The 24,666-nt window shown below is 44.0% G+C and overlaps 2 protein-coding genes across 3 annotated transcripts in view; one reads left to right on the top strand and one right to left on the bottom strand.

Annotated features, from left to right (window-relative positions):
• kiaa1614 (KIAA1614 ortholog) lies at positions 1 to 10,065 on the bottom strand. 2 transcript variants are annotated; one of them, XM_085348079.1, is made up of 8 exons: positions 9,965 to 10,065; positions 6,248 to 6,421; positions 4,921 to 5,678; positions 3,874 to 3,949; positions 2,637 to 2,847; positions 2,429 to 2,520; positions 2,179 to 2,351; positions 1 to 194 (listed from the first exon to the last, which is right to left on the bottom strand). In XM_085348079.1, exons 1-8 carry the CDS (start codon positions 10,063 to 10,065, stop codon positions 1 to 3), a joined length of 1,779 nt encoding a protein of 592 aa, XP_085204205.1. The 2 variants fall into 2 exon arrangements, with proteins under 2 accessions (XP_085204205.1, XP_085204207.1); XM_085348081.1 differs by lacking the exon at positions 9,965 to 10,065 and having other exon boundaries at positions 3,874 to 3,968; positions 4,991 to 5,678; positions 6,248 to 6,312.
• Positions 9,509 to 24,666, top strand: part of wdr18 (WD repeat domain 18) — a 21,277-nt gene continuing 6,119 nt past the window's right edge. The window contains exons 1-7 of the mRNA XM_085348082.1: positions 9,509 to 9,730; positions 11,372 to 11,482; positions 12,870 to 13,003; positions 13,245 to 13,386; positions 13,670 to 13,813; positions 13,907 to 13,971; positions 15,835 to 15,959. Coding sequence (XP_085204208.1) covers positions 9,518 to 9,730; positions 11,372 to 11,482; positions 12,870 to 13,003; positions 13,245 to 13,386; positions 13,670 to 13,813; positions 13,907 to 13,971; positions 15,835 to 15,959 — 934 coding nt within the window. The 5' untranslated portion in view covers positions 9,509 to 9,517. The remainder of the gene's footprint in view (positions 9,731 to 11,371; positions 11,483 to 12,869; positions 13,004 to 13,244; positions 13,387 to 13,669; positions 13,814 to 13,906; positions 13,972 to 15,834; positions 15,960 to 24,666) is intronic.

The raw sequence follows: 24,666 nt of genomic DNA on the forward strand, positions 1-24,666 counted from the left end.
TCACTCTGAACGTGTCCTCTGGTGTCGAAGGACCCGAATGGTGACAGACTGGTTCTTGATCAGGAGGTTTGTCACCTGGTCCAGACTGAGGCAGGCCACCTTCTCCTCGTTGACTTCCAGGATCTCATCTCCAATAGCCAGCAGGCCAGCATACAGCTTCCCAGTGCTGCTGTTCATGTCTTCTATATACACACCTGTAATGTACATCAAACTGTTAGTAGTTTGTTGCTCTATAAAAAAAAAAGCCCTCATAAAGCTAGAACGTCTTACTATTTATCACTGATTGAAGAAAAAAAGAACAAGGTTTCTCTTCAGCACTGTAGCCAGGCTGACAAGAAGTCAGAGCACTGTTGAGCCAACCATTCCTTTAACATTAACTAGTAATGACTTCATGAACTTCTTCACAAATAAAATGTTAACTATTGCAAAACAAAATTATTCATAACATACACAGCTACTTTCAATACTGTTGATATTTATTTAGAGTTTTTATTTTTATTTTTCTAACTTTATTTCAATAATTACTTCCTCCAAATGATCAGCATGTCTTTAGACCCCATTCCTAAAAGACTGCTCAAAGCTGGCAGTAGTTAAACCGTTACTTAGAAAGTCATCACTTGACCCAGCTGTCTTAGCTAAATATAAGTCAATCTCCAACCTTCATTTCACCTAAATTGTTTTTGAAAGAGTAGTTGCCAAACAGCCAAATGATTATCTGCAGAGGAATCTTTTATTTCAAGAGTTTCAGTCAGGTTTCAGAGTTCCTCACAGTACAGAGACAGCTTTAGTGGAGGTTATAAATGATCTTCTTATGGCCTCTGGTGTTGTATGTTATTCATCCTTGACCTTGGACTCACATATAAAATTGATCTCCCATTCCTGTTTCTTCCATTTAAGGAACATTTTTAAATTGCAAGCTATAGTTGCCTCCTCTGAAATGAAGAAAATTGTTCATGCATTTGTATCATCACACTTAGATTATTGAAATGCTCTCTTTATGGGCATGGACAAATTATCTCTGTTATGCCTCCAAGCAATAATGAATGCTGCAGCCAGACTCCTGAAACACTCTGGGATGCCAGCTCACATTACCTGCATTTTATTTTCTTTACATTGGGTCCCAGTTGACTTTAGAATTCATTTTAAAATTCTCACACTTACATGGAAAGAATTATTAACCCCTCTATAAAAATGTAGTTTTTTTCTTTATTTAAACAGTGTAAGGAATGTTTAACACAAGTCTTCCAAACATTGTAGTTTTATTTGTGATGCTTACATACACTCAATCTGTTACATTTTTTGACCTATAGTTTTCGGCATAGTTTTTGTCGATAACCGTTTTTTTTCCTGACAATACAACATGGTAATTAATTAAAAACTGATGCACAAGGACAAAAACTATGATGAAATGTATTTATACTTTTGAAAAAAATAAATAAAAATGAGATCCAATCAGAACAAATTAAATTGTGTGGAAAGGCGGGACAAATGTGGCAGTGATCCAATCCTTGTGCAGTTGTTTAATGCAGTGTCATTTTCCTGGAGTACATCCAGGAAACTTCAAGCTGCATGGTGCAAGGAACAGCTGTGACTGGCTCATCAGGCAGTGATGTGCTTTGTGATCTATTGGTGGTGCCGCACGCTCATTTCATTGTGGGAACTGTCATTTTCTACATTACTGTCACTGTTCCACAGCAGGACAATAAAGTCCCCAGATAGAATCTCCCTGACCCCAGCATATTAGTGAGTCGATATATTTAGTAATGTGAGTAGTATTTAAGATGATATCAGTAGTATCAGTGGGGCGATCGTGGCTCAAGAGTTGGGAGTTCGCCTTGTAATCGAAAGGTTGCCGGTTCGACAGTCTCGGTCGTTGTGTCCTTGGGCAAGACACTTCACCTACTGCCTACTGGTGTTGGCCAGAAAGGCTGATGGCGTGATATGGCAGCCTCGCTTCTGTCAGTCTGCCCCAGGGCAGCTGTGGCTACAACTGTAGCTTGCCTCCACCAGTGTGTGAATGTGTGTGTGAATGGGTGGATGACTGGGTGTGTAAAGCGCTTTGGGGTCCCTAGGGGGACTAGTAAAAGCGCTATACAAATACAGGCCATTTACCATTTAGTAAGGTGAAAAATACTTATATATATTAAGTATTAGGGGAAGTGTCGGTAGAGTTAGTACCAGTGTCACGTCGTCCTCTTCCTCTGCTGATGATGAAGCCAAACGTCTGACCCACTGGTCGCTTAAGCTCCAATAAAAATGTCCCATCAGGGCAAATCTGAAGAATCCGCCCAACAGAGCAAACTGAAGAGGGACAACTGATGTCTTCGACGCCAAGACTACCAGGTAAGGACCTGAGAGACAAACAGGTGGGTAGGCTGTGATGGGCTGGTCTGAGTATCAGGGTAGAAAACAGAAGTGTGTGTCTTACTGTTCAGCAGCTGGTTTATAGTTCGCAGAACGATCTTTCTTCTTCTTCAGCTCCAAAGATGACTTTCTTGACTGGAAAAGTGGTACTTCCTGCTGAACAGACAGGAAACAGATAGGTTAAAGAAGTAGTCTCACCATATATATATATATATATATATAGATAGATAGATAGATAGATAGATAGATAGATGTATAATTCATGTTCTCACCACACTGAGCGACTCAACAGATAAAGTTTTCTTCACCAGGCTGGAGGAGTTCCTGGAAATTGAGGAGGTGGAGTCAGCGAGGGAGGGGTGGGTTCGCTCATGGGTCCGTGAGCAGAGGCGGTCGAGGCTGCTGGTTCGAGTCCTGCTCAGTGTGACGGTGGAGAAAAAACGTCGCAGAGAAAGACGGGAGGAATCTTCTCTGCTGCTTAAACTGCAACACAGATCAATGAGATCAGTCACATGACACCTCACCTGGAAACACCTGAGATCACAGCTGGATTTAAACAGTGTATTGATCTTTCTGAGTTAACTTCAGTAATTGCTTCCTCTAAATCATCAACGTGTCTTTTAGACCCCATTCCTACAAGACTGTTGAAAGAAGTCCTGCCATTAATTAATGCTTCAATCTTTAACTCATTCACTGCCATTGACGTCTATAGCCGTCAATTGCAGTGAATGAGTCAATGGGTTTAACTCATTCACTGCCAATGGCTGGCAGTGAATGAGTTAATATGATCAATCTATCTCTAATAATCGGCTGTAGTTAAACCATTACTGACCTCTGACCTCTGACAGTGGACTCATCTCTGTACTTGTCCTGCTGGACCTCAGTGCAGTGTTCAATACTGTTGTGACCATAATTTTCTGTTAAAATGATTGATTAGAGCATGCTGTAGGTATTACAGGTACTGCGCTGCAGTGGGTTGTATCATATCTGTCTAATAGACTCCAATTTGTTCATGTAAATGGAGAGTCCTTTTTACACACTAAGGTCCACACATTTACATTATACATTATAGACCTCTCTGCATTGAATCATACTTGTTATTAATCTCTGGCTCTCTTCCACAGCATGTCTTTTATCCTGTCTTGCTGCTCTCACTCCAACCAGTCGCGGCAGATGGCACCTCCCTCTGCTGGGGTTTCTTCCTGTTAAAAGGGAGTTTTTCCTTCCCGCTGTCGCCAAAGTGCCTGCTCATAGGGGGTCATATGATTGTTGGGTTTTTCTCTGTATGTAATCTACATTACAATATCCGCCTTGAGGCAACTGTTGTGATTTGGTGATGAATAAATAAAATTGAGTTGAATTGAATAGCGGGGATGAGCATGTGATCAAAACACAATTAAACCAAATAAGCGATCAGTTAGGCTGCTGCAACTAAACTCATGAAACACATGAATCCAGGTGTGACGCTCATCTCCTTGACCAGCTGTCAATGAAATCACACAAACTCACTGTGGAGGAAGTGAAACGTCAAGTTGGTGGAGCTCTGCTCTCATTGGCTCTGAGGTGGGCGGGGGATGACTCTCAGCTGTAAACAAATTAGAAATCTAGAGGTTAAGGTGTGTTTAGAGGCGCATGTGATATCATGTGCAGCTCTGCAGTGAACTCTGGAGGCCAAACAAACTGCTCACAGATTAAATAAAATGATTTATGGTAGCCTCATGTTTATGTTTAGAGGTACAACAGAAGGTACAAGGAAGTTCAAGATATCCAGGCTTTTGCTGTGTTAGCTGGCTCAACAAAACTTAAAATCCCAGTCAGAGATGATGGGTGTCAGCATACTGGTTATCAACTTTCTCTGTTAAACTGGGCTTCAGGCTCTGAGTGCGCTCACATAAAAATGGGCATTTCATATGTCTTGTGACTCTTCCTCTGCACTAAATAATATCTGTGAGTCCTGCCAGTCCAGTTAGAGCCATTATCAGAAGATGATGATGATAAAAATAGAGATAAAAATCTGTAAAGAACATAAAATTCTAATATAAATAATCTGAGAGACGAACGGTGCAGTAGCTGTTTAATCTGGTGATTTGTGGCACAGAGTGGTAAAATTAAGATCTGAATCGCAGTGAATCCACATTAACATACAAGCTTCCTGTCCCACAGGGTGATTAAGAAGATGTGGAAATCAGATCAGCGTGAATTAATGTAAATTGTTGAACAGTTATGCTTGGTGTGTTTTCTGTGTTTGCAGCAGTGTGAAAGAGACTAAGCAGCAGATCATAATCAAGCAGAACAACATTTAGACATTTTCTGCAACAGCACACAAACACAGGAATGTTCAGTCTGAGCTGCCGCAGCTTCATCGACTGCACATAAAGCTGCACATAAAAGAATCAAAGGAAATTCTTCAGCTGATTTTAAACTCAAACTCTGAACATCACCTGATCCTGACTAGGCGATGCCTTCAGCACCAGTTACTGTGGTGATTTAGCAGGTAAATTTCTTAGCTCAACACAAAGTGTGTAGGCAAATGTTTTTCAGGAGATAAGTTCTCACCTGTTGTGTCTGCGCTCCTCTCTGAGGAGGATGAGGAGTTCTTCATCATGTTGTTCAGATCTTCCTCCACCTCACGCCCTCTCCTCTCCCTAGGCTCAGGCCCCAATTGATGCTCTCTGTGCAGTTTGGGCGGGTGGGTAGTACACAGCCCCATTGAGTGAGGGGCATAGGGGTTGGTTGGCAGGCCAGCGTAGGGCATGGCTTGATGAAAAGTCACCTGGGCTCCATTTAGCTCCACTGATTGCCGTCTCACCTGTGTGTAAGCCCCATCCTTTTCCACACTGGTGACAGAGCCGATGTAGGTCTCTCTGATTGGTTCAGTCCGCAGGTTAAGGTGCTGTCTGTTTAGGCTCCCCCTCTTGTCAGTTCCAGGTGAGTGTTGCCAGAGATTGACTCCGCATCTTATTCCTCTCTCACAGGTGTGATTCTGACCTGCTCTGCTCACCACTGTTCGCCCCCTTGGCTGCTTGCCGACCGCGTGCCCTGCCTCCGCCGTGCCATTGATGTACAGGTTCAAGTCTGGTTTGGACATCACCACACCAACTCCGCAGTTCCCCGTCTGTCTCTTCTGCCGCTGTCGCTCCAGGTAACGAGATTCCGCCTCCTTTTCCGTCTCATCCTCAAACCGCAGACGACGAGTCGGAGATGCTGCTGGCCGCTGCCTGGCCGACGCGGTGTTGGGTTTGCTGCTGGATGAGCCTCCTGAGAGAGGAGCCACACCCCCTGACTGCACCTGATCACATTGCCTCAACCCCAGGCTGAAATAGTGAGACATGTAAAAACTGATTCTTAATGGTTTTAGAGAGAAGGTTAAAAATAAAACTGTAATCTACAAAATCAGATTTGTCAGTGAAGCCTTTATTTAGTATTTATCGATTTTTTTTGTTTCATCATAAAAAATCTTTTTTTGCCTTATTTTTTTTAAAAATAATTTATTATTTTTGTGAAGAAAAATATATTTTAAAAATAACTTCTTTAGTGTTTTGATTTCAGTGTTTGTTTAACCCATTTCTAGTTTTTCCCATTATCTGGTAAAACAAGATTCAGGTGTTTGTCACTAAAGGTAACGGTGACCAGTCAGCAGCTCTGCAGTTAATTTAATCACCAAGTCATAATGATGTAATTAAGAACACAGAACTAAAGAACAGCTTCTTCATAAAACTGTTTGAGCTTCGTTAGTCAACGTGTGTGTGTGTATATATTACTCACGGCGTGTGTGTTACTTATGGTGTGTGTGTGTGTGTGTGTGTGTGTGTGTGTGTGTGTGTGTGTGTGTGTGTGATTGTGTGTGTTACTCACGGCATTTATGCATGTGTGTATTACTCACAGTGTGTGTGTGTCAGGGGTCAGCAGGCTGTGGTCTCCTCTCAGAGGAAAACAACGACGCTTCATACGAACTCCGTCCTCACACTGCTGCTGCCGCGGCAACCGGTCAACCACAAAGAGGCTGAACACATACACACACGAGGAGGGGTGAAGAGCGAGGATGACATCAGGTGCTCTGATTGGTCAGAGGGACAGAGGAAGGAGGATTACCAGGAGCAGCTGGTCAGGATTAATTAAACTGACGAGCCCACAGACTGTTTACATCAGCACAGTGTGTTTGACCCACTCTGTGGGGACATTTCTGCTTTTTCAGACTTTTGGCCCTCATTATTTTCCAACAGGACAGTAGAGAAGGTTTTGTGCTTTAACAAAAATTAGTTTCCTTCATGTTGTCCTGAAACATGTACAGGTGTGCTGTTCCACCTGTTCTCATGTCATGATCAAGTAATAATCGTGTACTTGTAGCACTGATAGTACTTTTTTATACTTTTAGTTCCTGAGTGTTCGTTTGTGAAATGTTGTCAGCCGTCAATACACCTGAGCAGGTAGGGTAGACTGCTGACAGCTGATGTAAATTCACAGTTTTCGGGTTATCTCTACCAGCATGACACACAGCAGAGTCATAACTCTGCAAGAGGCAGGGTTTTTGGTTATCATGGTAACTTCAGGTTTAACTCTATGGTTTCAGGGCTACTAGGGATGCCACCACCTGTTCCCAAGAATTGTCGTATATAGTTTTAAAATACACACACACACAGTCTACTCCTAGACAGGCCACTTCTCCTGTTCATCTCCCAGGGGTAGATGTTAAAAAGTTGTATTTTACCTAGAGATAAAAGCTACTTTTTATTAAGATGTTTTACAATCATATTGTACATGAACAATATCAATAAACAGCTATTCTATTCTATTATTTAGGCTAAAAGCATTTCTGAACTTGTTCAGATCATTTATTCTGTGACTATAAAGCTAAAAGTACATGTCTTACAGACACAAAACCCTGGATCACATCTAATTTCCTGCTTGCCATGGACATTTCTCATATCCATGGCAAATTCAGATAAAACTGAGGTTATTGTGGTTGGCCCTAAAAATAGAAATATGGTATCTACTCTGGATGGCATTACCTTGGCCTCCAGCGACACTGTGTGGAATTTTGGTGTCGTTTTTGACCAGGATATGCCCTTTAATATGCACATTATACAAATATTTATGACTGCTTTCTTCCATTTGCACAATAGCTCTAAAATTAGAAACATCTTGGCTCAGAGTAATACTGAAAATCTTGTTTATGCATTTATTACTTCCAGGCTGGACTAGTGTAATTTGTTATTGTCAGAATGTCCTAAAAACTCTATGAAAAGCATTCAGTTGGTTTAAAATGCTTCAGCAAGAGTACTGACAGGGACTAGAAACAAATGGCATTTTACTCCCATACTGGCTCTTCACTGGCTGCCTGTTAAATCCAGAATGGATTTAAAATTTAAAATCATTCTCTTCACATACAAGGTCTTGAATAATCAGGCCCATTATTTTATCTTAAAGACTTTATAGTACCATATCACCCCAATACAGCACGTCACTCTCAGACTGCTGGTTTCCCATGATGCAGTGAGCACTTCTCCTGCTCTTACCTCTTTTAACTCACCATGTGCTTTATACACTACTCTCCATTTAACTACGAGTTATCGATCATGTCTTGCTCTCTTCCATAGCATGCCTTTTGTCCTGTCTACGTTCCCTCACCCCCAAGTGGTTGCGGTAGACGGCAGCCCCTCCCAGAGCATGGTTCTGCTGGAGGAGATTTTTGGGGTTTCTCTGTATTATGGGAATGTGTTTAGCCTACAATATTAAATGCTTTGAGTCAACTGTTGTTGTGATTTGGTGCTATATATATATAAAACTAACTTGAATTGAAGTGATGTTAAATATCAACCAAAATAATATATTTATCTGAGCACTAAATCAGATAAAGGTCTGAGAAATCAGACAATACTTTAAGTAAGGCCCATGTTGGACGATAGATAACAACAAATAAAACTATATTTTAAATTTAGACATGGGTAAGTGTCAGGCTTTCAAATGAATTAAAATTCTGTCTGGGTCTTTGGTGGATCAATAAGCTGGAGGAAAAGATTGCAGCCTGCCACACCCTCTCATCGTCCTGTGTTAAGAGGATTCTGACAGTTAACTCAGGGGTGTTGATTTATTTAAACTATTATAATCATCCTACTGTAACCAGGTTTCTGTAATCAATCAGTGTCTTGATCAATTATTAATTCAAGTAGTAACAAGGATAGAGAATATAGAGACCTAATGTTGGTTCACTGACTGATTGAAACTGAAATTCACTGTGCAAAGGGTTTGAGTCCAGAAAAGTGAACCGGCCAGCCACTGTAACTGTCTGTAAAGGCATGTTAGGTTCAGATGTGGTTCCTTTTCTTTACAGATAACCACAACACCAAAGAAAAGATAAAACGGATTCAATGAAAGCGCAATAAAATAAAATCATCATGGTTTTATCAGTCTAGAAACGAGAACGCTTGTTGAGATATTTAATTTGTGTACTCAAGTTGTGAAATGTGTTGGACTGCATTCGTGTTATTGTTTGACTGAGACGCAGTATTTTAGTTGTCACCACAAGGGGGCACAGTTTATCCGTGAAGGCACGTATGCTGCCTCATCACGCCCCTGAGGCGGCAAACGTGTCGTCACGTATGCTGCCAAATGAGCGGGTGGAACTCAGGAATGTTCGCTTTGAAAGACAGGATGTAATGTGTGTCAGTGTATAAATAAAGTTTCCAAAGAGCTTAAGGATATTCTTTTGAGATTTGAACTCGTCCAAGATTTTTGTAGCGACACCTGCGGTGTCGAATTAAAACTCCAACATGCTCTTGAGTTATCGCATTCACAAACCTCGGTGTCCACGCTGGCCTCCCAGCAGGGGGATGGTCGTACCCCATCAGCCTTTTATGGTTGAGGGGTAAAAATGTGCGGTTCTTAAAATGGAAGTTTAATTATGCAAAATATTCATATTTGCTTTCAGGTGAGTAAAAACCTGAATTATTTATCATTTGTTTAGAATGTTTGTATAAATAACGCCTCCCGTGCTCTAAGTTTTATTTTTACTTGTGTTAAATATTTTTGGAGAAAAACAGGTGTTTCTAAATAGAGCCTGTCCCTACATCTCCCACAGTGCACCGCGCCCGGACGTGACGTATCGGTCTCGGACGTGACGTAGAGTGTACGGCGGTGGTCGGTGTGTGTGTGGATGATGGCGGCTCCTCTGGAGGTCCTGCTGAGCAGCGATTCGGGGTCCCAGCTGTGGAACTGCACCGTGTTCGACCCGCACAGCGGCTCCAGTCTGCTCTCGTACCGCGGCGGGAACAGCGGCGCGCGCAGCCTCACGGTGCTCGGCGGGGAGTACCTGCTGTCCGCGCAGCTCGGCAAGAACTTCATCAACGTGTGGGAGCTGCAGAGAAAGGTAGGACAGCACCTGGCCCAGCTGAGCCCACCTCGCTCACTAGGCGAGAGTCACCAAAGTAACGCTCCGCCGCTCAGCGCGGACAGGGGCTCAGAAACCCGCAGTCCCTCTAAAGGTGTAAACAAAGCGTTTAGAAAGCTGACACTTTAATTCTGTGAAAAAGAAAAAGTAGAGCCGTTGTCAGAACCACTCGAACCCCCTACCGAATCCCGTTTATCTGTCCTCACACCTTACCTGTGTGATGGCTGCAGCTCAGCGTTAAAGAAGCTGATTCGTGAGTCCACGTGTTTTCGCACAGACTGCTGTGTTAGTACACACAGATCTTGTTGAGACATCCTACAGATGTGCAGTTTCTCTGTGAAGCATTCTACCTTGAAAGCCTGCTGCTCAAATGTAACATGGACACACCTGGTGGTACAGCAGGTACGCAGAGCCGTTTTCAGAGTGTTGAGGGTGTGCTGCAGGTCACTGTGGTGATGGTCGCTGATCACCTGTTGTTTGAACCTTGCTGACCTGTGTCTGACTTTCCCTTGAAGGTTCCATCACCTCAGTTTGATATCTGAATTTGGAAGCAGAAAATTAGAGGTCATCCAGGTCTTTATCTTTAAGACAGTCCTGCAGTTTAACTACTTGGTGTGTGTTATCAGGCTTCATGGATTGGATAGTATCGAACACTGCACTGAGGTATAGCAGGACAAGCAGAAAGATGAGTCCACTGTCAGAGGCCATAAGACGATCATTTGTAACCTTCACTAAAGCTGTTTTTGTGCTGTGATGAGCTCTGAAACCTGATTGAAACTTCAAATAAGCCATTTCTCTGCAGATGATCAGAGATGTTTGACAACTACTTTTTTTAAGTGTTTTTGATATGAAAGGAAGGTTGGAGATTGGCCTATAGTTAGCTAAGACCACTGGGTCATGTTCCACAAAATGCATCAACTAAGCCCCATGTCCTCCTATCAGAGGAGCAGCTGTGCTGGTGCTTGGAGGGGCGTTAAAGAAGTAGGACAATAGTCTCCAGATGTGGCGCTCTCCAGGACCCGCTCAGGGACCTCGGGTAATCTGAATTGCTCAGCGCATAATGGAGATCATCAAATATTGTTTTCAGTTCTTGCTTTATTGTATTTGATCTAGTTTTATTTTGGTAGCAAAAATGTTATTCACACTGCGTTTCCTCTTTTAATTTCCTGTAGCAACTCTGATAGACGTCTTTAAAGAAAATAAAAAGAAATGCTGCTGGAAATACCCAATCATCAGAAGCACACAAAGCGTCACAATAAAAATGTTTGCTGGGGTTTATGTTTGTTTCTAATGTGACACATCAGAGCTCTGAACTGTATACAGCTCCATGAAGTGTGGTACCTGGATGGCATTACCTTAGGGCAACTGTTGCTGTGATTTGGTGATGTATATAAATAAAATGGTATTGAAGTGAAAATTGAATGTCTGATCATGCTCAGAGCCTAAAGCAGAAAAGAAGATGGGGGGTTAAACACCAAGCTGATGCCCATGTTCTGATATTCATGGTCTCTGATAATCTCTGACTGGGCTTTTTAAATTTTGTTAAGCCAGCGAACAGAGTAAGCCTGGATATGTTGATCTTCCCTCGTAGACACACCCACTTGTTCTTTTGTTGTTCAGGATCAGCTGCAGCAGAAGATCGTGTGTCCCGGTGTGGTCACTTGTCTTTCTGCTTCACCTAATGGACTCTTTCTTGCTGCTGGAGTCGCTGAGGCCATTTACCTGTGGGAGGTGAGTCTATTCAAGCTCCGATTGGCTGAATGTAATTTATTAATTTTTAAGATCCTGTTTAGCCTGTGCTGTACGACTCAATAGGCAGACAGCATGATGCAAATCACAAGTTCTTTCAGTAACTCTACTGATGTGAAGTTACTGTTCAGCAGCATTCATTCATCCTGGTCACTCATCAATCAAGCGGTCAGTAAGCAATCTGCCCTTTGATGAATGGGATTTCACCAGTCTGTGACCAAGCTGGTGACCAGTGTGATGAGGAAGTGCCAGGCTGTTGTGGCTCTGTGTGGTTTGTACAGATGCTCGTGAGGCCCCTGATTGTTCAGTTCAGTAAATAAACTGTTAAACATGTCTTGTTTCTTCAGACTTCAATCATCCGATCCAATATATGTTACACAAAAGAGAGTCAATAGCAGCTGTTTAGCATTGGCAGAGAAGATTTGGTTTGTCATGGGTACAGCTCACATAACTGAACTCTGTTGCTCAACCCACGAATACCTTTTCTCTACAAATGTGGCACCATTTAAAAAACAAAACACAGACTTTCCAATATTACAGGAACAGTTGTTACCAAAAAGAAAATATTGACCAAACAAAGTTTAGAATACATCCATCCATCTGTTTCACTCTTATTTAATTTAGTCTTGCTGGGGGAGGAGATTATCTGAGCTATAGGTGACACCAGGTACACATTGACAGGTCTCCAGTTTATCACAGGGTTAACATAGAGACGGATCAGCACTCAGGCTCAGTCAGGACTTGGACTGGGGAAGGAACTCTGAGAACCAGGAGAGAACCCACACAAGAATAAGAAGCACAACTACCCACATTCGTGTGGAGAACAGATTCTCATATTCTTGTGTTCTCTGAAGAACTAACAGATAAAGTTAATCTGAACAAAAAACACGTCTTTAAGCATCTCCAGGTGTTTAACATAAAAGCTCATTATTGACTTACTGACACCACAAAAAGCTGCTTAGATGATGCTGACAGAGGAGTTTAAGAAAGAGCATCACCATCTCAGAGCTCCTCAGCTGTTTCCATCCTGTTCATCAGAGAGGAAACAGTAGAAGCTGAATGCATGGAGGAGGGTTTGGAAAGTGAAATGTGAACACAGGATTGGAGATCAGCTCGTGCTGTGCTAAGACTAACTCACTAAAACTGGTTCATGAGAACATCTGGACCTCCTGCAGGTTCAATGTTAGAATAAAGCTCCAGCAGACATATGGAGGTGATCAGAGGCTGAAGGAGCTGATTGGAATGAGGATTCAAACATTTCAGGAAGAGCTTAGAGAGACAGTTCTTCCTTTTATGTTTTTGTCGTTTTTGGGGGGGGGGTTTTTGTCTCTTTGTTCAGGTTTGTTTACTTTGTTTTCTCACTGATCAGGTGTGCACAGGTAAACTGCTGTCTGTCCTCAGTCGTCACTATCAGGACGTCACCTGTCTGAAGTTCACTGATGACAGCAGCCATTTTGTTTCTGGTGGAAAAGACAACCTGGCTCTGGTGTGGAGTCTGTCAAGGTGAGACATACCTGAAAACACATCTGGAGCGTTCTGTAGCTTTTAATCAGGAGTAAGGTATTTCATGACAAGAAGACTAATGTGAAGTCAGCCAGGAGAGAGGCGCAGTGTCCAGCAGGTGCAGCTTTAGCTGTGTGTGTGTTTTATAAAATTCAGACTTGCCTGGTAAGGTCGGCGCGTCACCTGTGACTCTGAGATGTGCCAGACGGATCTCTGACTCACTCTGTTCACTGTGTTTCAGTGTTGTCCAACTGGATGTAAGCCACGCCCCTGAGCCTCGCCACATCATGTCTCGTCACTCTCTGCCAATCACAGACCTGCACTGCGGCCTGATGGGAGCTCAGGCTCGAGTCGCCACCGCCTCCTTAGACCAGACAGTGAAGGTGAGTTTGTGCACCTCTGCTCATGTCACTCAGCGATCCAGACAGCTGTGACCCAGGTAAAGCGGGCAGCTGATGATCTTCATCTCACCATAATCAAGAACAGGAGTTAGCGTGGTATTGAGGAGGAAGCTTACTTCGTTTAGTTTCTCTAAACAAGTTGGTGTCTTGAAACTGTCTGTGTCTGCAGTTCATGTAGTAATGGGTTAAATCATACCAATCAGAGCTCAGCACAGTAAAATATCAGTCATCACAGTCTTAGGGTTTGTTTCTGCTAATTGTCTAGGTATGGGAGCTGTCCTCAGGCGAGCTACTCCTCTCGATCCTCTTTGATGTGGAGATCATGTCTGTGACCTTTGACCCTGCTGAGTACTTCGTGTTCTGTGGAGGAAGTGATGGAAATATTTTCCAAGTGTCTCTGTGCAGCCAGGTGAGTCTGTCTCATTTTCTCACCCAATCATGTTTTGACTCCTCCCAGCTTTAAGGGGAGACGATAAAGTTTACCTGTTTGAACTGTTTGCAGAGTCTCGGTCGGGAAAAGTCGTTCCAGTCGGATGGCGAGGGGAATCAGGTGTTTAAAGGTCACAGGTGAGACAGCCGCTGGCGTTTGTTTGCAGGAATATGGTCGTGTGTGTGCATGAAAACCAGCTTTCTTTTTTCTTCTTTTCAAAATAAAGTCTCACGCTAGAAGCTTTGATGAACCGTTTTTACCTTTTTGTTTAATAGTGAGAAAAAAACTGTGTGGACATTAAAGCTGGTGGGCCTAAATGTCACGCCACAAGTTCTTAGAATACGAGGGGGAACACGTGTATCAGAAACCCAGGGAGGAGAGACTGAGCGGGTCTTAATCACACGCAGTTTAGTCCCCGAGGAGGAGACCAGGAATAAATAAACACAATTCTTTTGAACAACTTTTGCAATAAGATGTTCTTTGTACATTAAATCCCGCCCAGTGCCGCGATAAAATTGTCCTACAACCTAAGACAAATGTTCCTTATATGTACAAAGAGAGAGGAATTCCTCTTCTGATTTTTGGATCACGCCAGCCTAGTTTCAGGAGGACGAGGAGAAACTCCCATCTCCGTCCTGTCTCTCTATCAGGCTCGTCACATCACAACCCAGCTGCGCTCCGCACTTGAGTCTCTTGCTAGCTGCTACTTCCCTCGTGGCACCGCCCTGTAAACAGACAGACACTGGACAGAAACGTCATCCGTGAAGCTGGCCTGGCTAATAGCCACGGTGACCCTCCCCCAACACGGCTGCACCCGGCAAACAACATTGGAAGCCGTTTCACGTGGCGATCCGGTAGCATGTCCTTCTCTCCCACGCCTGGTTCCTCCTTCCTCTCGAGCCTGTGCCTGTCCTTTTTCTTTTAACAAGTCTGTTCGACCGCTGATAGGCCACCTCAGGGCCCACCCACACCTCCACAGATGCAACCATTCCACAGTGGATTATAACAACATTATGCAAAACACAAAAATGATGCAAATAACATCAATACTACACATACAAATAAACGCTAAAATCAGAATAAAACGTAGCATAAAACAAACACAAATTTCCACTGTGTGACAAGATGGAAATTTGTCTGTAAAGATTTATATCAGCGGATAGCCCTGGGTCATTTCCTGTTCCTTTTGCAGCAAAAGTCTTGTTCACTGAAAGCAGAGGGTGAAAATCTGTAGAAAGGACGGGATTGCTTCAATGAGTTTAATCTGACACCAACCATTTCTCTGTGGCGGTGACAGGAAGTGCGAGTATTTTCATGTGTGTGGAACAAATTGTGTTTCCGGTACGGTGCGAGGAGCGGCGCTGGTGATCACGTCGAGCGTTTGGAGGTCAGCGAGTCCACCGACAATTAACCTTCATCGTCTGTAACAGTCACGACGTTTAAGCACAAAGTTAGAACAAGTGGGGTGGGGCTTCAGACGGAGTGTGGCTGGGGCCTAATATGAGTAGCAGAAAATTAAGAAACTTCATGTGTTGTACAAACAGTTTTATCTCCATGTTTGAAAATAAATGAATAACGTGTAGACCGTCAACAGGATATGACCATGCCAGGCGACCAGTTCTTTATCACAGCAGAGTATTGTCCACGTTTTCACGGTGCTTCTCGTCAGACTTGTGGGAGTCTGCTTGGGCTGAGGTGTGACATCACGGCGATAAATGGTGGTGGGCTGTCTCTTCATTAATTCCAAGCTCGCCAAGCAGTGGGTGTGGTAGGAAATATGAACGACCATAAACTGAAAACAGGTGTGGGGAAAACGACACGTGTGATGAAGAGCTCTTGTCTCCATCGGTGAAGTAATCCAGATGGTAGTGAATAACACACGTCAGAGGAAGCCCTTCTAACAGGTGTTTACTGTGGATTAACTTCAATGATCAAGGTTCAGGATGATTGTTGATTAGGGTTTATTAACTGTATTGATCGTGGTTGTGTGTTCTCCTCAGGAACATGGTGACGTGTCTCTCAGTGTCGATGGACGGGACTCTGCTGCTGTCAGGGTCACACGATGAAACGGTTAGACTGTGGGACATTCAGAGCAAACAGAGCATCCGCTGCCTCACACACAAAGGTAAGTCCCGCACCGTGTGACATCATCAGGGTTGAGAGTTTTTCTATCTGTGCTGCCTTGCTCAAAAGAAATCTCAGCTTGAGATCTACTTCTGGTTACATGTGGGTCAATGGAAGCTGCACTTTTAAGCTATCACCTCAGGGAGGTGCTGTTTAATTGCCTCCTCCTCAGCTGCTGCTGGGTTATTAATGAGTGGTGACGCTGGCGGCGCTGTCTCCTCCTCTGGTGTCTGCTTGATGATGAGCGGCGGTGTGGTTCTGACAGGAACACGAGAAGGGACCTCCCCGCTGTGATCGTGACTGACATTTTGTAATTAACCAAATCCTCCGCGCCAAATTCGTCTCACTTCAAACGGCCGTCAGCGACCGTAATCCCTGCTTTGGCCGGATGCGCGGCTCACCCTCCCCCCCTCCCGGTCACGTTTCTGCTCACAAAGAGCCAGAGTGAATTTAAAGAGAAAGCTTCATCCTCCATGACGACAACGCCTCAAAAGGATTCGTCTCAGCAGAGCAGATTCAGCTCCTCACAAAAAGGCGAGAGGAGGTGCTCGCTCTCAGCCCGTCTGATGGTTTTACCTGACGTGTGCAGAGTCGGACTCATCAGCGTGATGAAACGCCATAGAACATAATTCCTGCCATCTCAAACCTCACCTGCTGCTGAAGAATTTTTAACCTGGCTTCACTAAACATGACCAATGTGCTCCCCTCAGCACTGGTCTATGAGGAAACCAGTGTCAGACAGGTAGCGCTGCAGGTATGTCACAGGTGGAGCAAACCTGAAATAATCTCAGGATTTTGAGTTGAATCCAGGCTGAAGCTGAGCCTTTTTAACTGAGTGAAGTGAAGAACGATCAGTGTGACATCATAGTGATGTCACTGATTACCATGCAGATGTTTGTCTGTAGGCATCATGCTGACGACCTTCACAGAAACCATCGCCCTCTGTTGGGCACAGTCAACGGGCGAGAGGTGGGATGCACCTGGATAGGTTGCTGTCTATCACTTTGTTAAAAATGTAAACTCACATGGCTCCAGGACCCTGGAGCACCCAGGAAGACCACAGGAACAGAAGGCGGTCCTCAGACATTTCCTCGCCATTTTTAATCAGTTATTTTGTTTCATTTGATTATGGTGAGAACAATGATGCGTCACAGGAAGTAGATCATTTGATGGTTGGGTTTGACTGAGGCAAGTCGGTGCAGAAGTCTCGGATCTGAGATGCTGTGATTGGCTCAGCATCACGTGATCCTCAGAGACGTCATTTGAGATCCATCTACAGGTGCTAAGCTCAGAGGAGACGCTGCATCCCATCACTGTTATCGAACACATTGTGTGTGTGCGCGCGATTGATTATCTGAGCTGCTGTGAAATAAACCAAATAAAGTGAGAGGTTCATGAAGAGTTCATGAGAAGCGAGGAGGGGGAGGTGTGCATCAGTCCGAGTTCTCCTGCCTCCTCCGCCGTTTCTCAGCGTGTCAGATCTGCGACTGTTATAAAGAAACATCCATCTGACAGCAGAGCACCGCTCCTGCAGGCGACGAGGCGAGACCACCTCTCTCTGCTGCCGCCACCTCATCTCAGGACTCATTACCCCGAGAGGCTGCGGGGAAACACTGACAGCTCTGAGGGCCCCTGAACACATCGTACTAGAATAAAAAACACAGTGACACTTGAACACACCATGCTGCATTGAACCGTACACCTGAGCGTGACAGCATTTTCTGACAAACATCAGTGGCTCAGTTGAGTTGTCTTCTGCTCGGACTTTTCAGTACAAAGTTTCACTCCTCGGGGATTTTATTTATGATGTAAGAGCAAGGACACCCTTCCGAGAGAAACCCTTAAACGATGTGTTAAAACGGAGCCTGCGGGTCCCCTAGAGATTTACAGTTTTTAATTAAATAACTGACCATCAGCACCAGTTATTATTATCATTCCACCTAAATTTTGATGGCTCAGTTGAGTTGTCTTTGTGGCGTTCCTGCAAACTGCAGGTTTTCTTTAAATTTTTTCAACTATTAAACATGAAGCTGCCAACTCCATGGCGTGGCAAGCTGTCCATTCATGTGGCTGTAGGTTACTGTTGTAGTCGCCAGGTATTTCCTAATGTCATAGATCAGCTGTTTGGACGGTGTCCTTGGTGTGACGCGTCAGAGTCGCTTCCTGATGTGTTCTCTAATTGAGCTGCTGGATTTTTGTTGTTCAACTAAAAAGGAACTTTTGGGAAGAGCTGGTGGGCGGGATTAGTGTGATGGCCATACAGGAAGGCTATTGCGAGGCAGCCCATCTGCAGTGCTGACATTTAACTGCTGCTTTTACCTCCCAGAGATTCATCTTCACTACAATCCTGAGACTTTTTGCTGAGACAAATCATCAGCAGCTGAATTATGATCAGAGTCTGTAAGAGAACCACAGACAGGAAGCTGACTCGCAGAAGAAAGGAATTATCACGATAGAGATAAGATAAATGATTTCTGTGACATCGCAAAACATGGAAACTTTCATTTCAGCAGCCCACATTTGCCTGACAGTTTCAATGATTCTCTTTTATGTTTGATAGTATTAAATTAAATGCAATGATCTCAGGAGTATCTCAGTAAACAAACGGCATTCAATGAAAACTTGATGAAGACTCACCACCTGCAGTTATCAGTGCTACTGATGGGGGGGCGCTGTGCTCAGATGAAAGAATCTGACAGTTTTTAAGATGAGCTAAATTATGTTAGCAACTAATCTGCATACTTGCGTTACATTAACATCCACACTCAGTAAAATTAGGCTTTGGTAAAGCTTTGACAGGTGGCTAGCTGTCTGCAATCAAAGAGGCCATGCCCCCAATAATGCAAACAGTTGTTTTCTAAAAACATTCTTCACCTGTACAGTTGTTGTGAAAAGAGAAATTATCTTTAGAGGCTAAACCAGTTTTTCTATCTGGTTGTAAACTTGTTAATTTTAACATAGAGATAGATTCACTGCTGCCTCTGCTGGACGGTAGATGAACTGCAGATTTATGGTATAAAAAACCCCCAAAAAACTTTCCTTCAGCTCATGAAGCAGTTGATGTGATAAGTGTCTTTCATAGGTTTGTTTAGTGCAGGGGTCTCAAAGTGGCGGCCCGGGGGCTGCCACTTTGTATTGTTGAATACAAACAAAATGATAGCAGAAGTGCTGCCATGTGTGTGGCCAGAAAGAGAGGACCAATGTGTTTATTTGGTAGTTAAATGAAAGGCTTCAGTTAGTTAAGAGGGAGTAAAAAAATTGTGTTGTTATACAGTATTTGAAATAAAAAACAAACAAAACATTTTCTGAAATATTTGTGGATTTGTTTCTTGTTTGGTTTTTTGTACTACTTGAACACTAAAGTGGCCCTCCAATGAGATGACAGTGCCAGGATTGGCCCATGGCTCATTTAAGTTTGAGACCCCTGGTTTAGTGGAATATCGATAAAACATCCAGGTGAGAGGCTCCGAACCAGCTGAGGGTGTTTCCTCAGAGTGTCTGCAGTGTGTTGGCAGCCCTTCAGCCTCTAACACACTCAGCCTGAGTTATCTGTCGTTCTGGACCACATTTGGACCATTAGTGTAATTCCAGCAGCCGGAGCCAAGCAGACGATCAATATGTGTAATTGAGTGGGGGATAATTAGCCCGTTTCTATTAGCACAACAAGCAGGAATTCTGCTCGGACTTTTCAGTATAAACCTCCTGAGTTTCACTGCTCGGGGATTTTATTTATGATGTAAGAGTGAGGACATCCTTCTGAGAGAAACCCTTAAACTATGTGTTAAAACAGAGCCTGCGGGTCCCCTAGAGATTTACAGTTTTTAATTAAATAACTGAGCATCAGCACCAGTTATTCTTATTATCATTCCACCTACATTTTGATGTTTAACTTTCCCTCAGCTTTGAACCCCCCTTTGCCTTTATTTTACTGGGAGGACATCTCAGATAAAAACCCTTTCTTTATCATAGACACGTCATTCAAAGTTTAAATGACTAACAGGTGTTACAGGAAGTGTGCTAGACTTTTTAAAACTCATCAGGGACTGTAAGTGATGCCAGTTTTTATGGCTTTTCAAAATAAAATCTCATAAATATCAGAATGACCCTTCAGTAAATGGCAGCAGTCATGCAGAGACTCAGTGGTAGACACACACATTTACTTTGTTTCACCTTGAATCATTGTATCATTGACTTTCATATAAAAGCTCAAAAATATTTAAGCTGCTTTTTAAGGTTTATAAACACTTTCATTTTGAAATCTATGTCTGAGCTTTCAGCTCACCTGCAAGGTGACCTGGCGGTCATTATGTTTTGCTGGTGGAGTTTCTCACCCTGAGCATAGTCTCTCAGGGATTGGTTTTATTGAGGAGCGGCAGCTTAGTTGAAATCAGATGAGCTATCAGCTGCATCTGACCGAGGCACTGACATGCCTGGGGACTGACCCCCAGGTCAGACTGCAGGTATAAACCTGGTTCAGCAACTGCTTTTATACTTATTGATCTGGTGTTGGAATCGCCTGCTCTGGCTGATCGATGAGCCAGAGCAGTGTTTGAAAGTATTTTGATCACAAACTTTAGAGTATTAAACATTTAGCGTCATGCTAACCTAGGAGCCAATCAAACAGCTTATTCCATATTTTAAATTGGCACATTATGTGTCTGGTGCTCTAGGTCAAAGATGAAGCTGCTGGCTCTCAGGAGTGGAGCTGTAATGTGTGAGGCTGTAGAAGTTTAACCTGCAGGCAAAAGCGTCTTGAACTTTATTTTTGAACATCTGAAGCTGGGGCAGCATGCTGCATGCATCAGAGTTTAAGGAGGTGGACAATGGAAAAGTTGATGGATGGCGGGATGGATGGGTGGGTAGATTTCAGAATTGCTAAGCATAAGATTTGCTCTGGTGGGGAGGGGGCGTGGTGGGCGTGGCTCAACTCCTCATGGGAAACCTTCAGGTGAACAGACTCTGAGTCGTGGTCACACGGCCGTGGTCTTCAGTCTGCTGTAAACTGTTTTCTGAGCAGATAAAACATCTTCAGCAGCTGCTGCAGTCGGACCAGTTTCACATTAACCTTTGAAAGACGCTGCCGCCAGCTGGTCTCACAGCGAGGAGCACGGTGAAGCGGCTGCTAGAGGTGAAGCTGCTACCTGAGTACAGGTAATAAAAAAAGCTGTTTAGAGTGAACAGGTGAGGTCAGCTCGCTTGTTTCGTTCTGTGTGTAAATGAGCCACTTCCTGTTTCGGGGCTCAGGCGTGTCAGTCAGCTCAGATGCTTTGTCGTCTCCCGAGCGATTTGTCATCCTTCAGACTCTTAAACAGATCCTCGAGCTAATCTCAGGGAAATTAATTTTAAAAGTCCCCAGACAGGAAGTTAGAGTGACAGTGAGCTGAGGCGCTGAAGGCGGAGTGAATACAGAGCGGTGAGGTGGAGGTGCAGACGGCTGTTATAGAGGGCTGTTATGGAGGGCTGAAGGTGGAGGCAGATGCAGTAAATCCGCTCCCACGCGCTGCGGTTTGGAGCTTCTGTTGGCGTGAAATGAGTCTGGCAGCGTGTCAGCGTGGCGGCAGATTTACTGATGGAGCACGCCTCGCTCAGAGCCGCTCCTTTTGATTGGCTGCAAGTGAAGGAAGCAGAGGAGATTAAAGGTGCCATTCCAATTCCTGTGTTTGTCCTGACCTGATTGGCTGTTGCAGCTGATGGACGAGCGTTGATGACAGGTTGATGAGTTGCAGTGGGACAGTTTCTCAGAGGACCTGTGGTCACCGTGGTTACAGATGGCACTTTAAACTTCTCTCACTCTCTCTCACGCACACACACAGTGTCCTTGTCTCAATCAGCAGCCAGAGGAATCTTCAATAGGTGGAGGAGAGCCACCATGGACCTTGTTATTTAACCTTTGACCGCTGAATGTTTTGACCTCAGTTGTTTTTGCCAGTGATGATGATTGGATTATTTAACTGCTTCACGGCGGGCCCTGACTGGACATTGGTCTGGAATATTCCATGATTTTCATTCATCTGCGCCACATTTCAGAGACATTTACGACTGACAGAACGCGCTCGGGTTAATCACACGCAGATCCTCCTGTTTCCATTCTTCCCACAAAAACACCTGAACGTGTTTGTGCAGACCGCAGCTGTCTGAGGGACTGACACAGCGATCGCGGCAAAATTAGCCGAGGTCTGAAAACTTGAGGTCAGACATGCCTGACAGAGAACCTGTCACAGGTAGCGTTCATCAGGACCAAACACATCAGTGGTGTGATTTACCTGGTGCTAATCCGAATCGTGATGAATTTCGGGATCTTAATAATCCCGTCTGCTTCATGAGTCTCATTGATAAATGATCATGTAGGTCATGTGGCCTGGCAGCTTTTAGGAACAAAGTGAGCTTGCCCCTGCTGCAGAGCGCAGAAGCAGTCATGTGTTATTGAGGTGATCGCCATCTGTTGATGTCCATCAGCTCCTCCTAATGTGACTTGAGTGCAGCAGCTTGAATATTTTACTGATGAACCAGAAGAACTTTAATATTTCACACGAGTTTCTCTGAATGTCCTTCACAAACTCAGACACTTTGCTCTATTTTCAGTTTTTAATACTCTTCATTTGTAGAACACCAAATCAAAGGCACCTGTGATGGAAACGTCAAGTGACAGTGGACAGCTTCTTCTCCTCCTCCTCCTTTCTCATGCTCCCTTCAGGGAAGGATGGTCTGCCTCCATCTTCCCTCTCCAGCATCCTCTTCTGTCACACGGGCCAAGGCCTTTGTGACAGAAGAGGTTTGTTTGGGTGTGATCAAAAACTGATGGTCGTCAGTACGTATTGGTTATGGGTCAACACATGTTGATATTGTGTTAGTCCCAGAGGAGCTGACATACAGTATGCAATCAGGTGGTGGAGGTGAAGTCCTGGTCTGTCAATGAGGCTGTGTGTAAAAGTTTAAGCTAACTTCAGGCAGTCACATCTGATGAGGTTGATGTAATGAATGTTTGATGGTCAGATGGTCAGGTCAGGCCCACTCGTCTCTTCTTGTTCTGTTCTGGTGCTCGAGAGAGGTTCTGTCAGTGTGCCGAATGAGGAAACACTGCAGGACAATTAAGGTTTTATCAGCCGAAGGAGCTGCTGAGGGCAGACCAACGAACATCAGTAGATAAGAACTGAGCACGTGCAGGAAACCAACAGTGCGTTTTTGTTTATGTTGAAGCACAGTACGTATTACTCCGCGAGGCTCCTGCCTACGATAGCCGTAATGCTCCGACAATCCATCAAGCAGTGCGACTTCGTAGCTTAGCAAAGTCGTACTAAAACATTTGACAGATTTTTGAGCGCCGTGTACCACAGAAAATCGTTTTGAGGTCAGTAAACACAACCAGAATTCATACGAGGGCACACGGGATTATAAGGGGCACTGGCGATTTTCAGAAAAATCAAAGGATTGATTTCAAGTGTGCCATATTTTCCAAAAAACACGGTAATAACGACGGCCTGCTTGCATGCTCTACCAAAAATAGTACTTTGTTGTTTATCTGACGGACAAAAGCTAAACCAGTGGTGTGGAACGTTCCACACCACTGAAGTTGCAGCATTTTTACAAACCAATTCTGTTTCATCTGTTTCATTCAACGATCCACTTTCGCCCTTTTCATTCTCTGTTGCCGGCACGCTTTTTCCGCCATGTGCGTATGAAAACAAAGGCACTGCGCATGGGCGTTTTACCCATATTCTATCGTGATATTTCATTTTCTTATCGTTGCCCGACATTTTACCGGTATTACCGTGAACGGTATGATATGGCCCAGCCCTAGTTGTTACCTTATGTCTGCCGCTAGGGGTCACCTTTTTTGTTTTATGGTATGGTGTGTTTATGTGAATGTATTTAAGGTAGATACACATAATTAGCTCCAGGTGTTGTTATTCGGAAGGAGCAAACAGATTGTGACGCTGTTATGATAAATGATGTTGGATAAAGAGAACTGTGGAACAACAAATACAACTGCTGGAAGTGGAATAACAGCGGCATCGCGTCACTCCCGCCAACGAAAACCTCAATGGCTTCAAGTGTAGGCTTGGCCTCTGCAGACGTGTAATACAACCAACGCACCAAAAAATGTTAAAGGTTACAAAACAAGTAAGCAAAAAAACCCTAATTTTGTTTCACCTAAGTGGCTTTTTAATCTGCAGCCTGTCATCATTTGCATGTTTCAGGTCGGTACAGTTTCAGCCTGGTTACATGACATCACTGACTTGCTTCCTGTTTCATCTAAGAGACTGATATGTTCTTGAAAGCCAAGTTGACAGGAAGTGATGTAAACATGGGCTTCAATGTTATTCAAAAACAAACAGCTTTATTTAAACAACACCGTGGAGCTATCACGAAAGAAGAAGAAACAGTTTTGACCTTCAGGAGCTCCCTACATCATCTTTATCACCCCAGCGGGGCGGAGCCTATCCCAGCTGCCATGGGGCAAGAGGCGACATTCACCCTGGACATGTCGCCATTTACACCCGTGAATCACAGAGGAAACTCACGTGCACTCATCACCTTAGGGGTCATTGTCATTCAGCTAATGTCTCTGGTCAGTTGGCCCCTGATTGGCCGGTTCCTGTTCATACCTATGACCTAATGGTTAATGAGCTGATGATGTCATGAGCGATGTGGGGTTAGCAGAGGATCATGCGTGTCGTGGAATTTACACAGGAAGCAAAATTTCTTCT

This window comes from Diplotaxodon limnothrissa, linkage group LG23 (assembly GCF_057381915.1).
Source record: "Diplotaxodon limnothrissa isolate DT_005_m linkage group LG23, D_limnothrissa_male_GT1.1, whole genome shotgun sequence".
Lineage (NCBI taxonomy): Eukaryota > Metazoa > Chordata > Actinopteri > Cichliformes > Cichlidae > Diplotaxodon > Diplotaxodon limnothrissa.

Bases quoted from the DNA above. Each gene is read 5' to 3' on its own strand.
- kiaa1614 (XM_085348079.1), bottom strand. From the start codon at position 10,065: ATGTCTCAACAAGATCTGTGTGTACTAACACAGCAGTCTGTGCGAAAA. The intron at 6,422-9,964 runs GTAAGGTGTGAG...CTGACCAATCAG, and splicing joins GAGCTGCAGCCATCACACAG to AGCACCTGATGTCATCCTCG. The intron at 2,521-2,636 runs GTGAGAACATGA...CTGTCTGTTCAG, and splicing joins CTGTTGAGTCGCTCAGTGTG to CAGGAAGTACCACTTTTCCA.